The 24995-nt window shown below is 41.1% G+C and overlaps 1 protein-coding gene across 3 annotated transcripts; it reads right to left on the reverse strand.

Moving 5' to 3' along the window:
• Window positions 1-5054: 5054 nt before the first annotated feature.
• On the reverse strand, window positions 5055-23255 carry ppp2r5ca (protein phosphatase 2, regulatory subunit B', gamma a). Of its 3 annotated transcripts, none has more exons than XM_071925597.2 (14): window positions 23111-23255; window positions 16193-16392; window positions 13356-13466; window positions 12852-12944; window positions 12453-12583; window positions 12219-12278; window positions 11788-11896; window positions 11580-11633; window positions 11143-11313; window positions 10811-10938; window positions 9852-9953; window positions 9609-9681; window positions 8849-8965; window positions 5055-8229 (listed from the first exon to the last, which is right to left on the reverse strand). In XM_071925597.2, the coding sequence occupies exons 1-14, from the start codon at window positions 23202-23204 to the stop codon at window positions 8095-8097; spliced, it is 1578 nt and encodes a 525-aa protein (XP_071781698.1). In that variant the 5' UTR covers window positions 23205-23255; the 3' UTR covers window positions 5055-8094. The 3 variants fall into 3 exon arrangements, with proteins under 3 accessions (XP_071781698.1, XP_071781700.1, XP_071781701.1); XM_071925600.2 differs by having other exon boundaries at window positions 8094-8229; window positions 8849-8930; XM_071925599.2 differs by lacking the exon at window positions 8849-8965.
• Between the last annotated feature and the right edge of the window lie 1740 nt (window positions 23256-24995).

The following is a 24995-nucleotide window of genomic DNA, read 5'->3' on the forward strand; positions in this document are numbered from 1 at the left end:
TCAGTAGACTCAGAAGAATTTGTAGTAGGCTACAGATAGACACTATGCTAACCAAGCACAAGACCTGCGAAGGAGGTTTAAAGAGAGGGCCTATACCCAGAGAGCGGGATGGAAACGGCAATTGATAGATTCAAATACATTTCTCAGGTAGAATGTCTCCAAACAGAAGGAGATCCAACATCAAAATCACCAGTCCGGTACTTTCCCAGTATTCTCCTTTGGGAATTGAATTTCAAAACATTTTGAGGAAACATTGGCATATTGTGCTGGGCATGACATCAGACACTGTGTGATTTATGGCATGTGAGCTACAAAGGTGCACTGTTGAAAATATTGTATAGACTTCAAACTAGTTTGAGACATGTCAATATTGACACTAATAACACATACTATTGCTCTCTGGTTTGTGTTAGCTTTGCATATTAGCTTAGGGTATTTACAGTAATTGTGAATTTAAGTGGATCTTGTGTGCCTAGCACATACATTTTAACAGCAGATTGACTTTCAGTAGTCTGGTTTGCTGGTCTCTATTATTTTATTTTATTTTATTCTTACTTTTTTAATGGTTTTTAACTCACGTGTCTGATTATTTTTACTGGTCAATTGCTGGTCTTAATTATTATTTTATTTTATTTTATTTTATTCTATTCTTACTTTTTAATGGTTTTAATTCACGTCTTATTATTTTTACTGGTCGGTTGCTGGTTAATTATTTTATTTTATTCCTACTTTCTTAATGGTCTTTAACTCACATGTATTATTTATGTGTTTATTTTAATTGTGTTTACTTATGTCTAATGTTTTATTTTGTACACTATCCACATAGTTTTTGTGGCTGTAACTTCCGTGGTAGCTCACGCTCTGTGAAGCACATTGTGCTTCCACCTGGAATGAAATGTGCTATATAAATAAAGTTTTGCTTGCTTATATAAACGTTGGGTGTATCTAATTGTCTAACATTAAATAATGACACATGTATACTAATCTATCACTAATTGCCTACCTGATACAGGTGCACTCACATGACCATCTTCATTTGATGAAGACCAGACTGTGAATTGTGCTGGATCCCTGATTCAACTACCTACACTACAGTGACTTATTCAAATTCATTATATGTATTCAGTTATCTATGAAATAATGACATGTATGCCATTTTATCATCAATTGCTAATAGGTGCACCCATGTGATCACTTTGATTTGATTAAGACTGTACATTGCTGTTTTGTTTGATTTAACTAGAATTTTTTGTGAAAATTAACAATTACCACCCATACAGGTGGATTCATGTGATCACCTTTACCTGACGAAGACCAGTCTCGGTCAAAATGTTGTCGTGCGCACAGCATGTAAGAATAAAAAAGAAATCATGCATGGGAACACAAAAGCAGTGTGCGGGTATTCTCTTCTTTTTTGTATTCATCTTTACTACCCGCCACCTGTGAAATAACATGCATGTGCGTATGTTTCTTTGAGACTGCAGAGGAGGAGTCCACAAAGCAGACCCAGCTCCACGGCAAAATTTAACACCTTTGCTCCGCCAGATCCACTTGCCACCACATATTTGGAAGTAAAAGGTTTTCATAACTACAAGGTGTGAGTTTGCCGTAAAGGATACTAAAAACCATGCTGCCACAGCAGGACAGGATGTGACCAAGCCACAGTTTGCTCCCTCTGCACCTGTCGATCCTCTTGTCACCACATCTATCGCAACAAATTATTATCCTGGGTCAGGGGGCAAATATTGCTTGCTGCTCACTGTGAACAAGGAATCCACTGGGTGACTTTTTCATTTTGTTGACATTAATTCAACTAGTGCAGTGCCCGTTCAAAATGTGCCTGTCCGGAACGGGCCGATTGCTGGTTGCAGCTTTCTCGAGAACCGCGCGTGCCCGTAGTGCAGCTTTCTCGAGAACCGCTCGTGCCCGTGCCCGTGCCCGTACCGCTTGAGCCCCGCTGCTGCACAGAGCGCTGTCCGCTTGTTTATTCAAAGTTTAGTAATATTGAACGTGTCGCGTGTCCAAATTGCACCAAATCCGACACTGCACGTCCTTGTGCCGCCAAGTGTGAAGTAGATCGGACGAACAGTTCTCGAGATATGCGAAGGACACACACACACACACACACACACACACACACACACACACACACACACACTCTCTCTCACTCACTCACAGACAGAGATTCCTCGCTTTATAGTATGATGATGAATCATCAGATATACTTGCAGACAGAAAAAAACAGATAGTAAGCATCAGTGGACCAACGCTTCCTATCTGTCCAGGGCTTAACAAAGCCCTGATATCAAATTAAAGTAGAAGAATGCAAGAACAGAACAAAAAAAAAAGAAGAAATAATTTTATCGCTATCCTTTTTTCTTCCTTGACCTTTCCAATAAAGGCCAAGATGATGAAGGAGAGGAGAATGCAGCCTTTTTTTTTTTTTCCATCTGTAGAGAGTAATGACATGCTGCTCATATTTCTCACAGGAGGAACCTTGAGTCTATCCTCAACCAAATAAATCTTTCTCTTTCTCTCTTTTATTCATCCTCTGCATGCTTCCACTCATACTGAAAAATAACATTCTTTACCACAATTATGCAGACGACACTCAGCTCTATATATCACTTTCTCCTTGTGACTTTGGTCCTGTATCACTGATTCAGTGCATTGAGGAAATTAATGGTTTTGCCAAAATGTTCTTCAGCTAAATAAGGACAAAACTGAGGTAACTGTCTTTGGTGCTATAAGGAAAAGAGGCAGAAAATTAGGGCTCACTTTGATTCCTTGTCTCTCAGACAAAGCAAAAATACATCTCTGACCTTCTTTTAGGAAATGAGCCACCTATACCTCTTAGGTCGTCTGGGACTGGTCTGTAAGAACATCCAGATGCCGTGAGATGTGCTCCCACTGTCACTTCTTTTAAAAGCAGGCTCAAAACATTCCTTTTCTCTGTGGCCTTTCACTAAATCATTTGTTTGTAGAAATGGTTTAGAGCAAGTAAGTACTGAAAGGCCCGGTCGTCTGAGGACATTACAGAGGTGTCGTTCCTGTAAATATGACCCTTTAGGGTACATAGAGGTTTGTTCCTATGATCCAGGGGGCGATTCATTTTTTTCTTTCCACAATGACCGTCAACGAAAGTCATGACTATCTTTACTCAAAGGAAAAGCCAGTCATCTGTCAGAAAGAGAGCTCAGCTCATGTTAGTAGACTAACACAAGGTTAAGACTAGCAAGCATAACTTCCATTTGAGTTACAATATCGTAGAAATAAGTAGAAAGAGGCTGATGCTACTGTATGTGGAAAAGCAGTATTCATGACTTGACATGTACCTTTCCTTGGTCTACTTGTGTTCTCATATATTATATTATGTGTGACTGTGAGGTGATGTGAGCTGTGCTTCTGGGAATTCACTTGTCAGCCCAAAGCATATGCATAAGCACTTGATGCATATATGCATACATTGATGCATATGTCAAGTATGCAAGTGCATACAGCCATATGTCAAGTATGCAAGTGCATACTTGACATATGCACTTGATGCATATGCATACATATGCATCAAGTTGACAGGGAAAATCATAAATAATTCACTCATGATTTTGCATACAGTCTGACCCTGACATACAGCTGTGCACTTCTGAACAACTAACAGAACTAGAAATGCTCAAAGAGCGTTGGAGTGAGTTTAATACTGGGATTCACCCTACTGTGTATTTAGTGTCAGCCAGGGAAAAGGAACCACAACTGGGGAATGTCGCTGGAAAAGGGGGATGTATGGTTACCCTTATGTCATCCCCTTTTGAAAATAAACAGGTTTACAATCACCAATCCTTTGTGACTCATGGCTTCACCTTCACCTTGTGTACTATCAAGATTTAATACTCTCTCCGCACTGAGAGATAAGCTACTACAGCCAACTGTTACAGAAATACAACAACAACAATAACAACAACAACAAAAAACCTCTCATTCTAATCACTGGAACAGGAAGTAATCCATGAAGCACGTGTTGTAATGAAAAACGGTTTCCTTTTTTCTCAGCTTCTCATAATGTCACTCCCTACAGTTTGCACTCACGTTACTCCTTCAAATGTAATCTGGCAAATGCAGGAGAGTAATGAAGAGGTTTTGTTCTGCATTCATGTGAATAAAAACAACAGCTTTCACCAATCCATCTTGAGCAAATGAAATTCCAGTAATGATTAAATGGAACAGCTCTCTTCCTCATGTTAGTGTGTATAATCATGCTTCGTTTGCGCCTAAGTCATTTCATTAGTTACCATTGAAAAATAGATTACATTTGCTGTTGCCTAGAACTATTTTTACCGCAATGTTGTTTTCATTTCATACATTTCATTTATTTGTTTTGAATACACAAAAACAAACAAACTAGTGAAATAGAAAAATTCTTTAGGATCACTATGTCAGCGCCCCATTTATTGTCAATGGAGCAGTTATATAGGTATATAGCTTGATCACAGATTAGAATGTCAGTTTTGTGGTTTCTAGTGTTGGGAAAGAGTTGCTCATGTTCACAAACTCTGATTTACCTGTCTTAAACCAGAGAATAGCATATATAAGCTCTTAAAAATAATAATATTTCACTTTAAGCTCATGTTAGGTTGCTGCAAGAAAGTCAGTGGGTGAAAAAAAACTAAACTATACTGTTTGGCTGTCAACAGATCGGCTATTAATGCAAACATATTTATAGTTCTGGAAGGATGATGAGATGAATAAGTAACAAGTGAGTTGCAGATATTTTTATAATAGATGACTTTTGGTGAAATTCCCATTCCCTGTTATCTACCGCCCCCTTGTGTTCAAAACTGCCCAGTGCCTGAGCTGCTACCTGCTACAGTGACATCATCAATGAATTGAACCAAGACACACATAATCAGTGTTACATGATTTTGACAGTTGCATTTTATATTTTTCATGCAATATCCTAATTGCTAATACTAGCTTATAGACTGATTGTAACAGTGTTTCCTAATAGACATTTATTTTGTGTGCCCTTTCGGTCAAGTAAAGCCAAAATGGATGCATGGTTGAAAATATAAATTCAAATAATCTCTTTATTCATTCTATATAGTTGTACACCACTAAAGACAGTGATAGGAGCACACAATGGGTATGAACATTTGTCAGTTATTTAGAGGAGGGAGGAAACTTTGCAGATTTTAATAGAAAAAGAAATATGGATGCAACATATATACCAGAACATTTCCTAATGTTGCAGAAAGTACAGCCAAAAAGGGAAAACAAGAAGGTATGTGCCAGATTGACTTCTTTCACTTGCTATTGATGTTTTATTCTGTACAGAGGGACAATTTGTACAAAATTAATCTAGATATATAACACTACATGAAACAAAGTAAATCATATATACAATATTAAATGAAGTCATATAGTACAGGTCACATACAAAAGGACACTTTAAGTTATCATATTTTGGAAATAATATGTTAAAACTAGAAGAGCTGCAAAGATCCTGCAGAATCAGAAAAAGCCACCAAATCATTTTTAAATCCTCTCTCTTGTAATCATGGGTGATTTATTTTTCAACACTAAAATAAACCTCAAACAGTTCTGACTCATAAAACTCATAAAATCCATAAAACATCTTTCCTAGCAAGCAGGACTCTTTTATAAATGCAATGACCTTGACAACAGAAATAAATCAGTTTGGTGAATGTCATTCCTCCAGGGGAAAAGGTACATGTTTAACATGGTAGTTTTAATTTACATCTTTTTGCATTCAAGCAAATACAGTATTAATACAGTTAACAAGCCGAGTCATGATGTCAGTTTATTTTCAGCATCTGGCATTTTTTCCAGCCATTTGATGCCAGTGTGTTTCAGCATTGGTCGTTCTGAATGGCTAAAAAAAATCCCCAAAACTGACATCCAGGCTACTAACCTCCAGGGACAAGACAGAGAAGAACTACAACACATCAAATATGAAGAAACCTAGCAGATCTCCTTAGTTCAAACAATGGTACTGATTGATAGATTACGTTCTCCAACCCGAAAGAACTTCCTAAGTGGGAAGGATCGAATATAATAAACATGCTGGAAACCAGACGACTGAAATTAGGAATGGTACAAACATGCCACATCCTTCAAGGTTAGAGGAAGCGCTTTTAGGTCGATCTCTTTCAGTTAAATTTGTGACTTTGTTTTAATTGTGTGTATTAATAATTTCTAATCTAATCATTTCTTATCATTTGTTGTTTGGATGATTCCATTTTGAGAATCTGATAAACCCATATACTCGTAATGGTTACTGAGGTAAATAGTTCTCATCAAGGATATTTCATATTTATTTTCATTTATTAATACATGAGAATTAAAAAAATCTGTATAGCAAATGGCACCAATACGCCTTCATGTCTTTAGAAAGAAATGTGACTCAGCAGAGGTCCTAACTAACTAAAGAGTCCTAAAAAGCAACAGTGAATGGAGTTTTTACGTGTTGACACCAGTACAAAGGTCAGCTCTATATACTCCTCTCCCATTCACCAGAAAAGAAAAACCTGAACTTCGACAGTAACCCATTTACCAAGTGAATCATCCCCCATTCGATATACACAAGCCATCACTCTCTTCTCTTTTTTCAACTCACCTTGAACATCCCACTACCACCACCTCTTCTCAGCATCAGTTTCTATTCAGTATACAACCTTTATCTACAGGTGATGGCTGACATCTCGTTGCTGCATCCAAGCCCAAGATATTGCTACCTCCACTTGGAGGCTACCTATCCAATCGCATTAACCATGTGTGTCTTCCTGGTCATTTGGTGAAGAAAGAACTCAAAAACAAGTGAGCCACGCATGAGAGGGCAAGCGGCGGGCAAATCTCAAGCTTCATCCCCATCTAGTAATCTTAAAGTACCATTGTTTGAACTGTCGATGCCTCACTATGTTCTGGTTCGCAAATATTGCCAATGGACTTAAGGAAGTAAGCATATAAAAGAGCTGCATATGGCACAAAACAATAAAATGGAAAGTGTCAGATGTCCACGGGACAACTTCCCCCTTCCTCACTATCTTCCTGGACATTGCAAGGCTACGGACAGGCCTCATGTTGGTCTTGAGTGTGCTAAACTACAAAAGCGTCTTTGAAACATCAGCGACCAAAAACAAAAAGGCAATCAACAGACACCGTTATTTAGCCAGAGTGTCCCTGTTGAAGTCACACAGATAAAAACATACCCATGAAACAAACAAACATAAAGAACACAACAGTCTTGGCACTGACAAGATGTCCCTGGGATTGAGCAAAAAAAAAAAAAAAAAAAGAAGAAAAAATACACAACAGATGAAAGGAAAGAGTCTCGTCTTTCATTTACCCAACAGTCTCTCTTCGCAGTTTGTTGTTCCCTTTGACAGAAAAGAAAACCAAATAGAGACCAAAAGAGGATCCTTAGACAGTGAGTCAGTCAGTCCCTATGTTTCCGTGTCCAATCCGTTGTGGACACGTTAGCAAGAAGGAATGAAGGAACCAACGTTGCGGCGTCCGTAACTCCCAGGTTCCACATTTACAGTGAGCGAAAGGGGGGGATGGAGGGGGAGGGGGGAGGGAGAGAGGGAGGGAGAAAGGAAGCCGGGGAGGGAATCATAACACAATCTTCAGCGGGGGGGAGCTTATGAAGTAAATAAACTGAGAACAAACTGAATTGCGGCGAGGGCTAAAAGACACACAAACACGCTCCCGCTCCTCTCCAAATAAAAACACCTGAGAAAGCAGAAATCTGAGGGAGGTGGATACAGGGCTTCTGCACTGGTCAAAGGCCCAGTGTGCTGAATGTGCTGCGTTGATCGGCGAGGGCCAGGAGGGGACGGGCGGCAGCAGGGACGTGGAGAGAAACTAAGGATTCTGGGAAGAGTGACGGAGGGGGAGAGAGAGAGAGGGATCAAGAGCCCATCGTAGGCGGCCAATGTGGTTTTGGCGCTCGGGCGAGGAGGATGGGGATGCACAGAGTCCAGAGCCAGTTATTCAGGCCTCTGGGGCTATGTGTAGGGCAGATGGGGGGTGGGGGGGGGGGGGTGGGCAGTTGAGCCAAGAGCCGGCAGGTCACAGGACCTAGAGTCCATCGTGGGTGGTCAACATGTCTTCGGCTCTGCGGTGGGACTCCAAGGCTTTCGCGGTGTAGATATCCTGAGGCAACTCAGATTTGCGTCGCACCATAGGCCGCTCTTTCCGCTGGTCTCGCTGCAACTGTCAGGTGGGGGGCAGGGTAGGGGGCAGAGGGAGGGAAAGAAGAGAGAGGATACTTAATTATAACATATCTTTCATGTCATCATATTTATGAATGTACTACATGTCAAATTATCCCTGTTCTGATCATATATTTACAGATATTACACAACAGCTTGAACTCAACTCAGTTATATACATCAAAATCTAATCTACAGAGGGAAAACTAGTTAGGCACTCTACCCTAATTGAGTTAAAGCAAAGCATACTAAGCCAGCCATACACCTGGATAAAAATAGTAATGTTGGTGTAAAACAACAGCCTTCAATTACATACAGAACAACACAGGTCCTGTACAACTTAGACAACATGCAAGGGGAAGCAGACGCACAACAACAAAGAAAGCTCTTGATTCCAGTGTTCAGCCCTAGCCAGACTGGTTCCTGCTATCTATGGGTCTTTTGTGGACTAGTACAGATCCTGCTAAGACACTCTAAAATGTATACAGAAAGTATACAACTATAATAATCATTTTACTCAAAGTGGCTTTGATTAGAAGAATTTGCAAGCTCTGGTAACGTAGATAAACATTAGTTACTGTGAGAAGAGATGTATAGAGACAGAGAGAAGTCAGGTTTACCTGAGTGGCTCCTTCCTCAACTGTCTTTTTTAACCTCTGAACATCTTCTATCAACGGAACATCCGTCTCCATTGCTACAGGACTATTGAGGTCAGAGGAATCAACATACATAAGGAACTATGTTGAAAAGAAAGGAACAAAAACAGAACACAAAAGGATGGAGAAAAGACTTTCAGTCGCATGCAAAGAAGAATGAATCAAGAAGCTTTAGACAAATGAAAATAAGCAACTCTGATGTGCTGCAGTTATCAATTTGATAAGCCTTAGTTGAGGTGTAGGGATTGAAAATTTTTTTAAATACTTCCACTGATTTATTGGAAGTTGTATTATGCGTTGATTAATCAAAAGCCACTCATTACATCAAATGGCGTTACCAGATCATAAAGTGTTGGGGATACTGGTATAGGAATTAAATTAGTCAAAGATTGTTAGAGGTCTCAGGTTATGCTATTCACCACAACTAAGCACTTTAGAGCAGGATCACTCAACCAGATCTTTCCATCTTTACCAGCAGTGTCTGACTAAGCTGATGGAAAACATGAAATATCTACTCAGACTATACACAAGGCGGTCTAAGCAAACCTAAACAAGGTAAGACGGAAAGGCCACTGCATTCCAACGACAAAACTGGCTTCCAGAGGGGAACACAAGACACATAATTATGTACATGCACAAACACACACACACACACACACACACACTTTGGTGGTAAGGAAGGAAAAAAAAAAGATGCGTGTGGATGATTGTAGTCACTGCTCACCTGTGGATTTGATTTGGCAAGGTTCTCGATCTTGATCCAAGCCTCTTCCCGTTCTTTTGACTTGGCCTTCTCTCTGTTGAACAAAGCAGCGAGCCCACAGTCACTATACTAAACCGTGTCAAGGAGGTCACTGATGAATTGAAAACCTAGCACTAATGCAAATTGAATTGCCTTTCAATCGTGTGTCATCACAATCATTTGTAAAAATATGCATTGAGTGGGAGAGCAGTCTATGGTGCGTACTTATTTTTCTCAGCCCTGAACTGCTGTGTGCAGTCATCAAACAGCTTCTGATTCATCTCCATGAAGAGCTTCAGAGCGTTGTAGATGAGGCCGTGGATGGTCCTGTGAACACACACACACACACACACACACACACACACACACACACACACACACACACACACTAGAGTCAAATTCCAACAAACATAAGCATTACTGCAAATGCCAGTGTTGTCCTCCAGCATAAAACTTGAGTCTCAAGCCTTAAAATTAGTTTCAAAGAATGACACTCGTGGGTTTAAAGATAATATTCCACTTTTGGCACATAGCTAGAGCTCTTTCAACTTTCTTAATAACTATAAATATGAAGCTATGAAATTTTGGATGTAGTAAATGCTATTCATTCATTTTTATTTTGAAATAGTGCATTTTTTATGTCATTTCTCTGTGCTTTTATTAAATTATGTTTAATGTAAAGCAGCTTCAGACAGTATATCTGTGCCTCCAGAGAGTTGAAAATTATTTCCTGAAGTGACTGAATGGCACTGTGCTCCTTTATTCCCCCTGCAAGCCTAACACTGCGCACCAAAGGCAGTAAAATCAAATCACACATATAAAATGGACGCTGGATCTGAGGAAACAGTGATCTGAAGCAATAGAGAACAGAAGGAATTATGATAAAAGGCCTCTAAGAAATTCCGATCTAAATTATAAATTGGGATAAAAATTTCTAGGGAACTATTTTATTGATGTCGCAGGACAATGCACTGTGTGGCAACGCTCAAATATCTACACACACTAGACAGATCACTATGTGAGTTATGATTAAAGAGATGTATTTTGTAACAAGGCATTGTGTCTGACTGGTTGAAGTCAGTCCTGTGAGATGCAGCAGAACAAACCACAGTGTGCAATGTGCTGTATTGAATGTGAGGACATTTTGACAGCGTCTCTACTGAGGCTACAGCTGGGCATCTTACTTGTTCCAGTGGGTCTTGGAGTTGCGGTAGAGGGCAGGGAACATGATTGGCAGGATCTTTGCTGCGTTGTCGCTGATTAGACTCATGATGTACTCGTTATTCCAGTAGTACAGAGCTCTCTCTGCCACCTACAGAGAACACACACACACATACACACACACACACCTCAGGCTAATGCTCCAGCCACTACAGGGTATCTATCGACCAGCCGAATCTTTTTACATTTTAAAAATGTGACAAACTGGCAAAGCTGCAGCTCAAGATAAGAAGTAACTTTTCAAGTGTGAATGTGTCCCGTGACGTGACGATGACTCATCCGGGCCGTCGGTTACCTGGAAGTGCGGGCTGGACACGCACTTGGCCAGCTGTCTGAAGAGCGGCTCCTGCACCTTGACGAACTCAGACGGCTCGATGACGTCCAGGATCTCCTCCAGCTCGTTGAGGAACATCACCTCCTTGGGACTGTGGGTCTTTGGCCAGTACTTCAGTAGAGCCATCACCACCTGTTGAGACGGCAGAATAAGAAGATGATGGCGTTGAACAACTAATCAGTTAATAAGGAGGCGGCTTATGGGGTAAATAGGAGTAAACTATCAGCTGTACTGACCAACAAATGGATTTAGCATCCTCTAATCTTCAAGAAAAAACAAATAATGTCCCCACACAAAGTTCTTTCAATCAAAGTGACTGTCAAAATTTCAGCCAGAGTTTAGAATGACTGAACATGCAAAGAAATTCAAAATATTCTACCGTATTTGATCTGACCTACCGGCTCGGTTAGAGTGCTGTCCTTCTCCAAAAACTGCACCACGCAATAGGCCAGCTGCAAAACACGTACACACACATTCAATTAGGAAAACCTTCAAAGGAGCATGCATTTTATATCACACACAAGCAAACTCAAGGTAACACAGGGTAAGACTTCAAACAAGACTCACACACACACACACACACACACACACACACACTGATGTTACCTGTGGATGGTAGACACTGAGTGACTTGACTTTGTGCAGAGGCAATAGAACCTTCAACAGGAAAATCTTGTGCTCCTCTTTTAGTGGTAAGGCAAATCCATTGATTATACTGTCAGATAAACAAAAATAACCATGAGGATATAATTTGAAGAATTGTTTACCACAGTGAAATAGCTGAGAAGGAAAACAACAGCTGGCAATTAGGAGGCTATCACGTTTAAGACAAACTAAAGAAAAAAAAACTGAAGTCAAATGCTATTTCATGGTTTATTCCTTTCTGTAATCATGATGGTCACATAAGTAGAAATGAAAGCAGGATTACACAGAACTATTGAATATAACTGAATAGCTGCACAAAACCCATAGGGACATTAAAGCTTCATTATTCATGACAGAGTATTAAACCTTGTGACTTTAGTTAAGAGCCATACCTTCCAAGTATTTCCAGTAGTTCGGCTATACCGTTATGGTGCTCTGTCTCATAGATAAACCTATAGAAACAGACAGGGACGTTTTTCAGCGGCAATACACAGATTTCTTATTTGTCAGCAAAGCAAATGACTCAGAAATGATCCATCTATCTTATGTAATTGTTTGGAAGTCGGTTCACGCAGCATTTATGTTTTATAAAACACGGGCAGAGCATCAGGAGGGACGGCACTCACCTATAGAAAATGTTATTGATCTGTTTTCTGATGTACGCCCTCAGCCCCAGGAACTTTCCGTAGATCCTGTGGAGGGTGGTTTTGAGGAAGTCTCTCTCTCTGGGATCCTCGCTGTCAAATAGTTCTAGGAGCTACAGCGCAACAAAAGTGATTCATCAAATTCGATTTTATCATAATGTGAAAAAATATTGTTTGCTTTTGAATGAAAAGAGCTAACTGGCAAGGAAAAAACATGGGAGTGGCAGCATGCTCTGATGAAGGCTTTTTTGTGGAAATGCATTGCCGCCATTGCCATGTTTTTTCATCGTGTTGCTTGAAGTTGGTTTGTAGTTGATATATGAGGGGGTGCACATTTTTCAGCTAATTGGCAAGAGCGGTGTTAAAATATTCTTTTCTTACCTGCATTACAAATTTCTGGTCAATGTATTTCTTCGCTATGTTAGGCTGAAAGTCAGGGGATTCTAAAAATCTAAGGAAAAATTCATAGACGAGCTGGAACAGAAAGAAACAAGAAAAAACACAGAGAGAGATGAATACTGGGAAGGAGCCACATTTATGAAGAATTCATGCAAAGTGTGAGTCAGTATGCTTGATGTATAGTTATTGCTCATTGATGATGCAAATGGGGTCAGTTCAGAAATGCTGTTTTGTATACATCTATTTTCACTCCTTTCTTCCATTATGGGTGTGCAGGTGTCTATCCATATGAGAATTGCTCATTTGTTCTTCATTCTTTTTCTAATCATAAGCAATTATATGGACAGAACTATATAGAATGCTATAGAAGTCTAATTCTATGATCAACCATGTTTGGGAACTTTTCTATTGCTAGGTTGTTTGTACCACAGTGTGATATAGATTGCAGATCAATGTAGGAGATGATTGGAGTTTAAAACACTCAACCTGGAGGTGTGGCCACGCAGCCTCAAGTGTGGGCTCATCCTCTTCCGGGTCGAACTCCGCTCCAGTGGGGTTGGACGATGGAGGCAGTGTTCTGAACATATTCACCGCAAACTGGAAGAAGAGAGATGAAAATAATGTTTAGAACAATGTGAGCATTTTCTTGACAAATGTAAGCTACTGTTCTGTGCCGTAGGGGATATACAGACAGGAGTGATGGCACATTTTGTTTGTACCATTTTTAAAAAATATCTATTTATTAAAGGTTAATGTTTATTCCACTGGACAGTGTGCTATCTCATCCCAAGTTTGCGTTTGAAGTTGATTTCCATTTTTTTGTGTGGTTTTCACCATAGAGTACGTCTTGATCGGGTTATAAAAAAACATCTTGAGTGACTAGTAGTCCCTTTCTACACAACAGACCCATCTTAAGCCATCTTTACAGCTGACCCAGCTAAAAATGCCATATATTGTTTTCAAACTAGGCCATTTACACATCCAGTAGATTCAAGATGTTTCCGTTAACATTTCTAGTTTTGCTAACCTACTTGAATCAAAATCAAGTCTCTATTAACCTGGCATTGATTGTTTTTGCTGTTCTCCCTCACCTCACTTCACCTACCATGCCACCTTACGCACAGGTGATGGGGCGCTTGTTGTGGTGCAAGATGGTTACCATGGTTACCATGACACGCACAGGCATTTCTCCAGCTTTACTTTACACAGAACAAAAACCGGGTCAGGTCTGGCTTTTCTCCTGCTTTTCCTCTAGGTTGTGAGGCTAACCTCCCTTTTCCCCGGCTTGACATCTTTACACAGAAATCAAACCCGGATCAGATCCATCAATAATCTGGTATAAATACTCTGTGTACAGATGGCTTTAGTTTTATAAGGAAAGGCAAATTTACAAAGTCCTACCAATAGCTCTACCCAGAATAGGCTACAAATGTTTCTTGATAATATATAGCTAATACAATAACTTCCTCGCAGGGTGAGACTCTTCCCATTCTGGAATTAATGAGTCTCATGCTTGCCAGCGTAATAGATGGCCGAGCCAACAATTAACTCAACTCAAAAGACTGCTCTTGCATTTGGTGAAGGATAGCATTTTTGACAAGAGAGCTTAACCTACTTCTCATAAACTCTGTTGTATTCACTCCACTTAACTCACACCATGCACCATTTCGGAGCAATCAATGCAATCCAAGTCACAGCACCAGTGTTATTTATGCTAGCAAGGTCTACAGGCTCCTTTCAGGATGAGTATCTACACAGTCTGAAGTACAGGAGTGCACTGCCTGCCAGGATGAAAGGAGGCCATGCGATAGATCCTGCAGCTTCAAGCTTAAAGTTTGCTTATGAAGTTGATAAAGGGCAGTACTTTATGAGAGGGGCAAGGCCAAATTGATCAGCTCCAAGCCCTTGTGTTAAAAAGGTCTTTAATCATGAGCGAGCAATTGTTAGTCTCAGGTTTAGATACAAAATCCTTCTTTGTTTTTTAAATCTGTGTGGTTGGTTTTTATTCCTCACTCCAGTTCCACAGAATAACACAATATACTTGCCTGCCTAAAACAATTTCATTCATTTTTTTTTTTTTTTTTTTTAGCTGTGTTCATGAAAGGCACTTAAACGTTCTATCTTTGGTATTCCAAATCAAATTCTATTTCTGGGTTAATGTCCTTGCAATCGGCCTTTGGTTTTTATGGGTTTGTCCCACAATAATCCAAGTGTGTTGTGTTTCTGGTCTCAGAGTGTCAACTGACTCCCCTGTGGGCTGCTGTTCCCTGCCAGACAGATCATGGGACAGTGCAGGTGGCCTAGCAAAACACTGGGAGCCTTGTTTGAAAAGAAGGGCTACAAGGTACATAGACTGTTTGGGTTATGATGTGCTACAAACCTGAATAGGCTGTGGAGATGACTATGCATTAATTCAACAAGGGAAATTATACAAGAAAACCTCATAACCCTCTCAGTAGCAATTCTGTTATTTAGGCTTTCATGGTGAATAATAGAATAGATAAAGATCTTCAATGTCAGTATTTGTGGGGAGGAAGAATATCTTACTAGACCATAGTGTGTTTTCATTATGCTTATAACTCCAAAATTTGAACAGTAAAGAATTTGATGAGATGGTAATCCACAAGATCTGAGTTTGGAGACGTCTTTGGTGCTAAGCGCTCATTGCTGTGGTGTTTCTGCACTGCACTTCCCAGAAATCACTTTGCAATCAAACAGTGTTGCCAATACTGTGACGTCTGTTTCCTTGGATTTTCTGTTGATGAAGTTTGAGTCACTGTAGGTAAAAGGTAAGGTATTCCTTCTATTTATTCCAAACAAACCACTGTTGCTGCTGCGGGAAATGTAAAACTCATCACTTCCGGTGGATGTTTATAATAGCAAATATAAAATGAACAGGATATGGGTTGAATCACTATTGTGTTATATCAATGGGCAATAGAGAGCAGCAAAACGGCCATTTATTTACATGAATATGTTGTGGATTATTACTTTAACCCCTTCCAAGACAAAATTGGAGTGAAAATGATTATTTTGATTTTTTTTTTCTTTCCTCAGAGGCTTTTGCTACACTTCAATCTAGAAAAATGGCTGGAATAGCAACAGTAGGCTTAAATATTTGAACAAATCAGTTCAGGAAAGCTGAAGAAATCTCGTGCACAGACAATCTGCAGTGGTGACAACGCTGTTAACACCTCCAGCTCTTCCGCCCTAACCAGAAGGCCTCGTCTAAACCTCCACTCCATTTTAAACCAATCTATCCCGGTGTAATCCATGATTGAGCTGCACCCTCAGCTCAGCTTCCAGCCTCCAGCTCTACTGACCATGTGCACCACCTCTGGATAGATGGGCTCTGTGATGACGTTCCTGTTGTGGGTGATGTACTCCACCATTTCGCTCAGCGCCGCCCGCTTCACCTCCTTCCATTTCAGGTCACTCAGCGGGTCGGAGAGGAAGTCGAAGAGAACGCAGCACTGCCGTAGCTTCTGGATGAACAGCTTCTCCTGCTCCGCCGGGGCCACATCTGAGGAGGCAGAGAGGAGAGAGTCAGGTGGGTTGAGGGGGGAAAAACAAAACAGAGAGAAAAGAGTCGAGGGACAATTGAAAGGGGGTTGAAAGCGCAAGGTGGGCACGGTAGTGACGAAATAAGGGGGTTGAGAATACAGGGGAATGGAGCCATGTTCGCAGGGCGAGGCGTCAAGAAGGAGGGAGAACACAAGAGACCAGGAGGCGGCGTCAAGGATGAAAATAGCGATGCGATAGAAAATGAAATATGGGGCGATAAGACAGGCGGAAAGGAGAAAATGAGTAATAAAGACTGGTAGATGGGGATAAAGGAGGAGCAGTGGCTGAGAGCGCGGGCAGATGATAACAACAGAGCAGTGTGCGGGAGACAAGACAGGATGGAAAAGGAGAGGGAGATGAGGGATTTGGGAACTAGGTGAACGGTCACAGTGTAGCGTTTGGGATAGTCACCGCCATTGGACACACACACTAAAAAAAGATATTCTTCTAAACGAAACACAGCTATAGAAGTCTGTCGTTATGTTTGTCCATAGTGGTTTGAAGACTTCCTGTTTCCCTTGGTTTCCACCAGAGCGCTCGAGTAGAGTCTTGTAAACAAACAATCTATGCCAGAGTCAACACTTCACACATGACAACACACAGAGGAAATAACCATTGCCGTTACTCTAAATTTGTATCTGTTATGTACAAGTGGCACAGTAATGGCACATAGTGACACCATAATTATATAGTTATAGGACACAACTTCGATGTAGCTTGTGTCTCTCTCCCTTTTGAATTTTAGTCTGTTATCTTTCTTTGCAAGTCACATTTGAGGAAAAATCTGTGTCCCTCAGCCACCCTAAAAATGGCTATTAGGATTGCATGATTCATTGAATTAAAAATGTAATCACGATCTGAACATGTAATATCTAAAGCACACGAGGCTGTGATTTTATTTTAATTATTATTTTTTAAATGTTACCGATTGAGCAAACTTGTTATGGCCAGTACACATGATCACCAGGAAAACAGATTTATGCTGGTTGAGCCACTGTTTCCCTATGGAAAGAGAGGCGGTCGAAACTGAAGAGAGTGGAGTCTTGGTGTCTGTCGATTCCACTTTTTCAACCAATGATTTTTTTGGCCTGTAAACATAAAATAGCTAATTGGTCAAGGTGCAGAACTCTTAACCACCTGCTCAACATAAAGGCTTCTCTCTTTACTTCAAAAGGGAGTGGGCATTGCATATGTAGTCTGCTCACTCACTGCTCTGTTATGCCTGTGAATACCTGTGTATACTATGGCTACTTTTATTTAAAGGTACACTGGTGCAAACATTATTCAGATTTCTTAATTTACATGAATTAGCTTCAGGCTATTCCCTCACGATAGAGTTACCACAGCTTAGTATTTTGGGTGCTGCATACACCGCGGTCTCATATATAGCTTCCTATGGTTTAATCTATAGGAGTCAAGGAATAAAGTCCAGCGACTCCCACAGTTAGAATAGACTACAGAAATTTGGGAGTTGTGCACCACTAGGCGTCACACACTGCGCAGGAAGCTAGATAGAGGGAAGAGTGGAGGAGAGAAGCCAACTGGGACAAATGAAAAGCACTAAGGAGGACGTTGTTGTTGGTAACCATGTTACAGTGATTGAGGACGAGTTGGCCCCAAAGGAGAATTCAACATCAGACCTTTGACAGTATTTTGGAATCAAGAGAGCGGATGCACTGTCAGACAGTTGTAGAGACAACATGAGGTGAAACAACCAACATATTCAACACCTCAAACAATGCCATAGAGCTGGATGATGAATGCATATAGTCACCAAGTACCAACAAACTAATAAAGTGCACCCCAAGCTCAGATTCAACACCAATGGCTTGTGAAACAGTATCTGATTTGTTTCATATATACTATATTTTGAAGTATTACTGTTCATTTATTTCTTGGTATTTTACATGGTGTTGATTTTCCACTACTAATATTTACAAGGAACTGTTAACTCAAATGTTTATCATATTGCAATTCAAAATTACAATATATTTTTTCCCATATTGTGCAGGTCTACTAGCTACAATTGCTGTTACCTCATTGAAACCAAGAGTACTGCTAGTGGCATGCTGAAGACCTTGGCTCCAGCTGGTTGTAATTTTGATTTCAATAGGAAATGCTAAAAATGCAATCATGCCTTTCATTCCGTTAAATGAGTGCCAATGTAGAAACTTTCTAGCACATTTTGACACATAGCGCCTTGTAAAGACGAGCACAAATTCTCTACATTCCCAGGTTGCACTTGTGGAGGTAACGTATTGTTCTTTCTGAATACACAAAAGAGTTTGTGGAGTTGCGCGAAAATTTGCAACTATGATGTTAAAATTCATAGTTAGTCACAGTTTCACAATAACAGAACTTTTATTTCCCTTCATTAATTAGATATTGCTCAGTAAAGAACAGAGGTGGTTATTAGAAAATGATTTTCTCAAGTGCTGCACACTGTTATGAAATTTGATAGCATGAAGTGAAGTGTCTCCTTCCTGACTGAGTGACCTGAATTTGCCTCTTGCCTCCCTGGCTGGAGCCGTGGTAAAAATAGGCAAATTCATAATGTGAAGGTATTCCTTCTCTAAACTCAGGTGTGGGTGACAGAGGGAGGCGGGGAGGTATATTTGGCAGACAGAAGCAGCTGCATATGACGCACATAAGAGGTCCATCAAATCAACATGCTCTCACTTGGTCAGTGGTTAAATGTTTATGTGTGATTCACAATGCACCAACAGCCTTAAAACTGCTGGTTGGTTTGCCGGAAAGACTGATATCTATACCTTCATTAGTACCTTCATGTACTGGCAAGCTCTGCCTGCACATGTATGACACCTAGCTTTACATTGGGATGTAAATTGCCATATCTCTGCAGCCAGAACCGCCTCCTATTAGCAGATATCCACCAAAGCATTAATTTTACCATACATAATGTCGTCTAAACAAAGTCAGGTCTACAGATATCCACACTACAGTCAACAATAAAAGGACATGTAGCCATGCAATGGGGTAAAATTGCATCACCCTTACATGAAAAAAAAAAAAATCCACACTAATCTTTAGTGCCAGGTTAAAGAGGTCTGTGGAGATCTTTGGTATCAAACCTCAACCAATCAAACCAGTGCATTGATGGCTGTGTTTCCTACACCCCGTAACAAGAAATCAGTAAAGGGCGTGGCTTTGAAACTGGGCTTTCCACTGAGGCCCCAGGCTGTCTGATCATGCTGAGGATCTTGACGCCAGAGCCAAATCAGATCAGATGTACCTACCTGCCATATACACCAAAGATAAAAAAGATGAATCCCCCTTCATGCAACTATTCTGATTGTGCGGTGACCTGTGGGCCGGTCATTACCAATTAGAAAGATAATCAAATTAGGTTATGAGACAAATTATGAGTTATGACAATGGGACAGAGTTCAGCTGAGGAAAGAGCACAAATAATAGGCAATTTATGATGAGAAATGAAACATTTAGTCATCACAAACATACTACATGAATCTAAAATGTACATAAAAACTATACTCTCACTGTAATTACCATTATTCTAACCATATTATTCCTGAGAGAAATAAATTTGGCCTCTAATAATAATTATGGCATGGTAGGCTGCCCCCCGGCTTGATACAGTGAGAGTGAAGTGAATGAGCAAATACACAAACCTGGCTTGAATTTATTTTACCGATTTAAAAGGAAAGAAACCCCAGTGTTGATAATAATGAGAAGGAAAACACACTGTAGGAAGAACTTGATATATAGACACTGTTTGGGAAATAATGGGTCCAACTAGTCCCAGCCGCACATGCCCTAATTTCAGAGAATAAACACAAAGAGGGACAAACGGCATAAGATAGAGTAGAGGACACACACACACACACACACACACACTCCTTCAATCTTGCAAATGGGCAGATTCTAGGTAAGAAGAGAGATATCCTATTCAGACATAATGGAGACTTGGCTAAGACACACACACACACACACACACACACACGCACACACACACTAATGCAGTGTCAGTTTCAAGTCGGCCAATTTATCTTGATGACAGTGAGAGGTTGGGAATTCCAGAGGAGAGAGGCTAATGTGTGTGAGCTGCCATTATTGGTCATTTCCATAAAGATTTGACAGCCAAGGGTGTTGTCACTGTCACAACAGCAAAACACTACGAGCGCCGGCACTGCTGTTTAACAACGCGTGTGAGAGTGAGAGCGAGCTTCACCCAAGACACAGGCCAAGTCAAACACATGCCTTCCAGGTGAAGATCACATGGTGTAAGCAAATGTGATTCTCATTCTAACGCTGTATTATTCTACTTGAAGAGTAGTGGGACAAAATGGGAGATCCGCCGCCTGAAAAAAAGTGTCATATTCTCTACAAAAGCGTCATTGGTGCCAAAGGAAACCACATTATGGAAAACAACTGAAGTTTTCAGCTTGGACCAGAATCGCGTGTTTTTTGTAAATATTGAGTTGTGAACAACAGTTGTTTTCCAAAGTGGACATATGAGACCCTTCGATGTTATATTGCTCATGAAGTGCAGTTCTCCAGGGCAACTGAAGTGCAGCAGTTTAAACCCGGACTGGTAGAGACAACTGGAACACAGCAACAGGATGATTAGATCAGTGTTCACTGTGTTTGAACACCAAACTCTTTCACTGAGCCGTCTTTCTCTAGCGTAAGGCTTGTGGGGGGTCAGGCATTTTGTAATTTGTCCTGGGACATTGCAGTGGGACCTGAACCTGGACTGGAATGTGTTCCCATGCCTTGCCCACCTTGACCATGTCAGACTTGCATTGCTCCGATTACATAAGTCTGTCTGCATGTGTTATAAAGTTTCTGTACAGGCCTAAAATACCCAGTGGGTTGTTGTGTAACAGATAAAAGGCCCAGTGTTGTGATATTGATGTTAACCATAATGTGACTCCTATTAATGCAACTCATAGAAGCCTTCGAGGGTAAGGAAGCGTGTGTGTGCACGCATGTGAGTGTGGTGTCTTAGAGGACAGAGGCAAGATTTAACTTCATGCCCCGGTTAAGAATCGAAGATAATAAATAATTGAAGTCACATTGGGACCGCAGTCTCTACTTCTGTCTGTACATGGGTCAAATGAACAGTGAGTCCAAAACAGCCGCCAGACTGGAGTTAGTATTGGTTTGGCAAAAGTACTTTATCGACTTTACCGTGTGCTATGATCAATGTAAAAATCAACTGATAACTATTAATAGCTATGTAGAAGAACAATGTAATGAAATGTTAAAGGCATATAAGCAAATAACTGTAACCTTAGTCTGGCTATTCCTTTCTATTCAGTAAAAACTGTTTGCATTGTAGCTGAACACATCCAGGACATACAGAAACTGTAGGCTGCAGGATCTCTGTGTTGTTTGCAAGAAGGTGTTGATTATAATTAGGTAAAGATATGCATCACTGCCACATGTAAATACTGGCAGACACGTTCACAGCTACAATTTGGACCTTTCATTGTGACTAAGATTGGTGAGAAGTAGTCCTTTGCAATCCTTATTATTGAGATTATATCTTGTGTCTCAAACAAACACACAGAGAGAGCCAGAGAGAGCCAGAGAGATAGAGACAAATGAAGAGAGAAGAGACAGAGGGTGAGAGGGAGAGTTTGACTGTTCACCAACTGAGTTGTCATTCAATGCAGTCGCCCGTGTGGCTCCAAAAGAGTGTAATCAATAATTGCCCATGGCTTCATCTGACGCTGGGCTGCACCAGAATACAGTGGTAACAGGCCTGGCCTTTCAAACACGACAGCGTACATTGTACACACATTAAGAGGCCGAGTCCGCTGGTGTAATCCTAAGACATTACTGTTCATTCTGTCAAAGATGGCTGGGTCATTTTGACAGCAGTGTTTTGCTGATAAATGCATGCATTGACTTATGAGACACATTCAGATTGTTTGTTATTCATTCCCCATGTTGTGTTTTGTGGAAGACACAGAAAAGTCTTGTTTTATGCCTTCTGAAAGCGCCCAAGGCTTTTTTTAAGCAGTGGCATGTCGTCCACAGTGAGGAGGGTAACGAGGGAAAAGGGTGGGGAGGTGGAAGGGGGCTGCCTGCTGCAGAGCGGTGGCTGTCTACAGCCTACACACTCTGGCCAATTTGTGCCCAGATGAACTGGAGTGTGACAAAAACCCTGGGCCAGTACAGTGAGACGAGAGCGAGATGGGGAAGATGAGCCAGCGAAGAAAATACCAAATATTTGATTTCTCTCTAGGTTTTCCTCAAGGGCTACATTCATAAATCACACACAGAAATGGAGAGACACACAAATACAATCATACACATGAAGAACTAGGGAGAAAACCCTTCCCTAGGCTATGACCTCACTTCCTTTGACATCACTAGGCTGGCGGGGGGATGGGCAGAGAGAGGGTAGCTAGCTAGTAAAACCAGCTTTTTATGCAGCTCCCTTGTCTCGCAGCTATGCACACAAGCCTTACAAATAACCACTCCTCAGTCCCCTTTCAAACACAATAGCACTCCTTTCCAAACTGCCTATCTAAAGAAACAAAGGATCTTATCTCAAACGTCTGAATGCTGACTAACCAAGCAGTAACCAGTGGAGGGGAACAGGAGCAGAGCAGCACACAGCTCTCTCTCTCTCTCTCCCTTAATTCCCTAGGACAATACAGGAAGAATAATTTGTCTTTACGTACCTCTGAAGTGCATAAGAGCCACCGGCTGAAAAGGCCCATTGGAATTAGGTGCATCCACAACCATCCTGTCTCCAGCTTTATTGCATGTCAACATCTAAACCTCAACCAGGAAGGCGATCCACTCAGGGCGAGAGGCCAGCCTCCATTTTAGCACAAAAGCAGATCAGAAAATGAAGCTCTCTGCTGCTGGAGGGAACTGGCTAGTTAGTGATGTAAGCAGTGAAGGAGCCAGCCGGTTGGCTGAGCTCAGGCTGCTCTGGAGCAGCACAGGCAAAGGCTGCTGGGAGAGAGGGGGGGTGATTGGCTGAGAGGGCGCAGAGGGGGCGGGACATGCAGTGGAATTTTGGTCCGGCTCCTCCTCCCCACTCACTGGGCTCTGGTGACGCTCTTCAAGGCAGGCCCCTGCTACAGATCTTAGATCAGATTTACTTAAGGCTGTTCCACAGTTTAACCATTAGCAGGGTTTTAAACATAATCTGACCTGGGATAAGAGGCTGGGAAATAACTTACTCTGGGTGAGCTTAGAGAGAAGCCCTGGCTGAATCTTCAAAGTCTTTCATTGTTTCCTCCTGTCCTCTCTGCTTGGTTCTTTTTCAAAAGGAGGTGGAGGAGAAGGTCAGAAGGGAGGGGCCTTGAATCTTTGGCTTCAATAAGGAACAGAAGGAGACAAGGAGAAACAACATGAGGGGCTGAGGACAGGACTTGTGGGACTCAGCCCCCTCTGCTCTCCAATGACAAGAGAATCCAGTGGACTTTAAACCACAGTGTGACTTTTCACTATATAGGGTGAAAGACCATGTCAATCTACAGTTTAGTAAAATGCTGATGGAGCTATGGAGAAAAGGGATTTAGGATTTTAGAAATTTCTGACTGGATGAATGGAATAATCTTTCCCAGAATTTCCCATTATCCTATCAGCAGTTTGCTCACACCCTGTCAATTCCTGAGGTACTGTTCAACTCCTACACACACTGGAAGAAAAAAGTACTATCCAATTTTTGGACCGCAAAGTCTTACATAAAATCTACAAGCTGAAAAACATGTGAATTAGATGCCTGGATATGGTCTTCTATATTCTTCAATCAAAACAAAATGAAGCTACAATCAAACACCTTCACTGGCTTCATATAATGCATCGTGTAAGAAGCTTTTATGACTGAAATAATATTCAGGACAATAACATTATTTACTGCATTATGTTGTTGTGAGTGACTTGCATGTCCTCAGCAAAATTAACTGTAAACAGGAAATGGAAGAAAGCGAGAGAAAAGAAAAATACTTGCACAAGTACAGGGTGCAGGAAACTGCTGCAGCTCAAGCGGTGTTCTCTGCCTGTCTGAAGGCTCATCCAGTGGTTTAAAGGACTGTTTTGAACATTTATAGCAATTTAGGTATACTACAAGATGAATATCACAGTATATCACACTTTAAATTATATATGGTGCACATTTAATTAGTGATGGTGATTCATTAAATACTAAACGTTAAAGATTTTTTGTGAATAATTAACGAAGGAATCTGTACACCTGTAAATAGCAGGAACACAATGTGCTAAACCAAGACGCCTACAACGTAAGCTGCACTTGTTCTTTACATTTACATTTATTTAAGCAGCTTCCTCTCGGTTGATGTGATTTACAGGAGAACACACGTAGAGGGAAACCACACTCGCACCACAAGCCCAACCAACTTTCTCATAACCTCGAGGGTCAAGGTGGCTAACAGTCATTTCTTACTGAAGGGGCCAGTTTCTGCTAGCCTGTGGTGTCCATACGCATATAGAGGAGAGGAGAGGAGAGGAGGAGAGGAGAGGAGAGGAGAGGAGAGGAGAGGAGAGGAGAGGAGGGGAGGAGAGGAGAGGAGAGCAAGGCCAAGTTTATCACTG

The sequence above is a fragment of the Centroberyx gerrardi genome, chromosome 17 (assembly GCF_048128805.1).
Source record: "Centroberyx gerrardi isolate f3 chromosome 17, fCenGer3.hap1.cur.20231027, whole genome shotgun sequence".
NCBI lineage: Eukaryota > Metazoa > Chordata > Actinopteri > Beryciformes > Berycidae > Centroberyx > Centroberyx gerrardi.

Coding starts and splice junctions, on each gene's coding strand:
- ppp2r5ca (XM_071925597.2), bottom strand. CDS start 23,204: ATGTTGACATGCAATAAAGCTGGAGACAGGATGGTTGTGGATGCACCT. Junction 11,634..11,787: donor TCAGTGTCTACCATCCACAG/GTAACATCAGTG, acceptor CGTGTTTTGCAG/CTGGCCTATTGCGTGGTGCA. Junction 9,954..10,810: donor TCCAAGACCCACTGGAACAA/GTAAGATGCCCA, acceptor GTGTGTTCACAG/GACCATCCACGGCCTCATCT.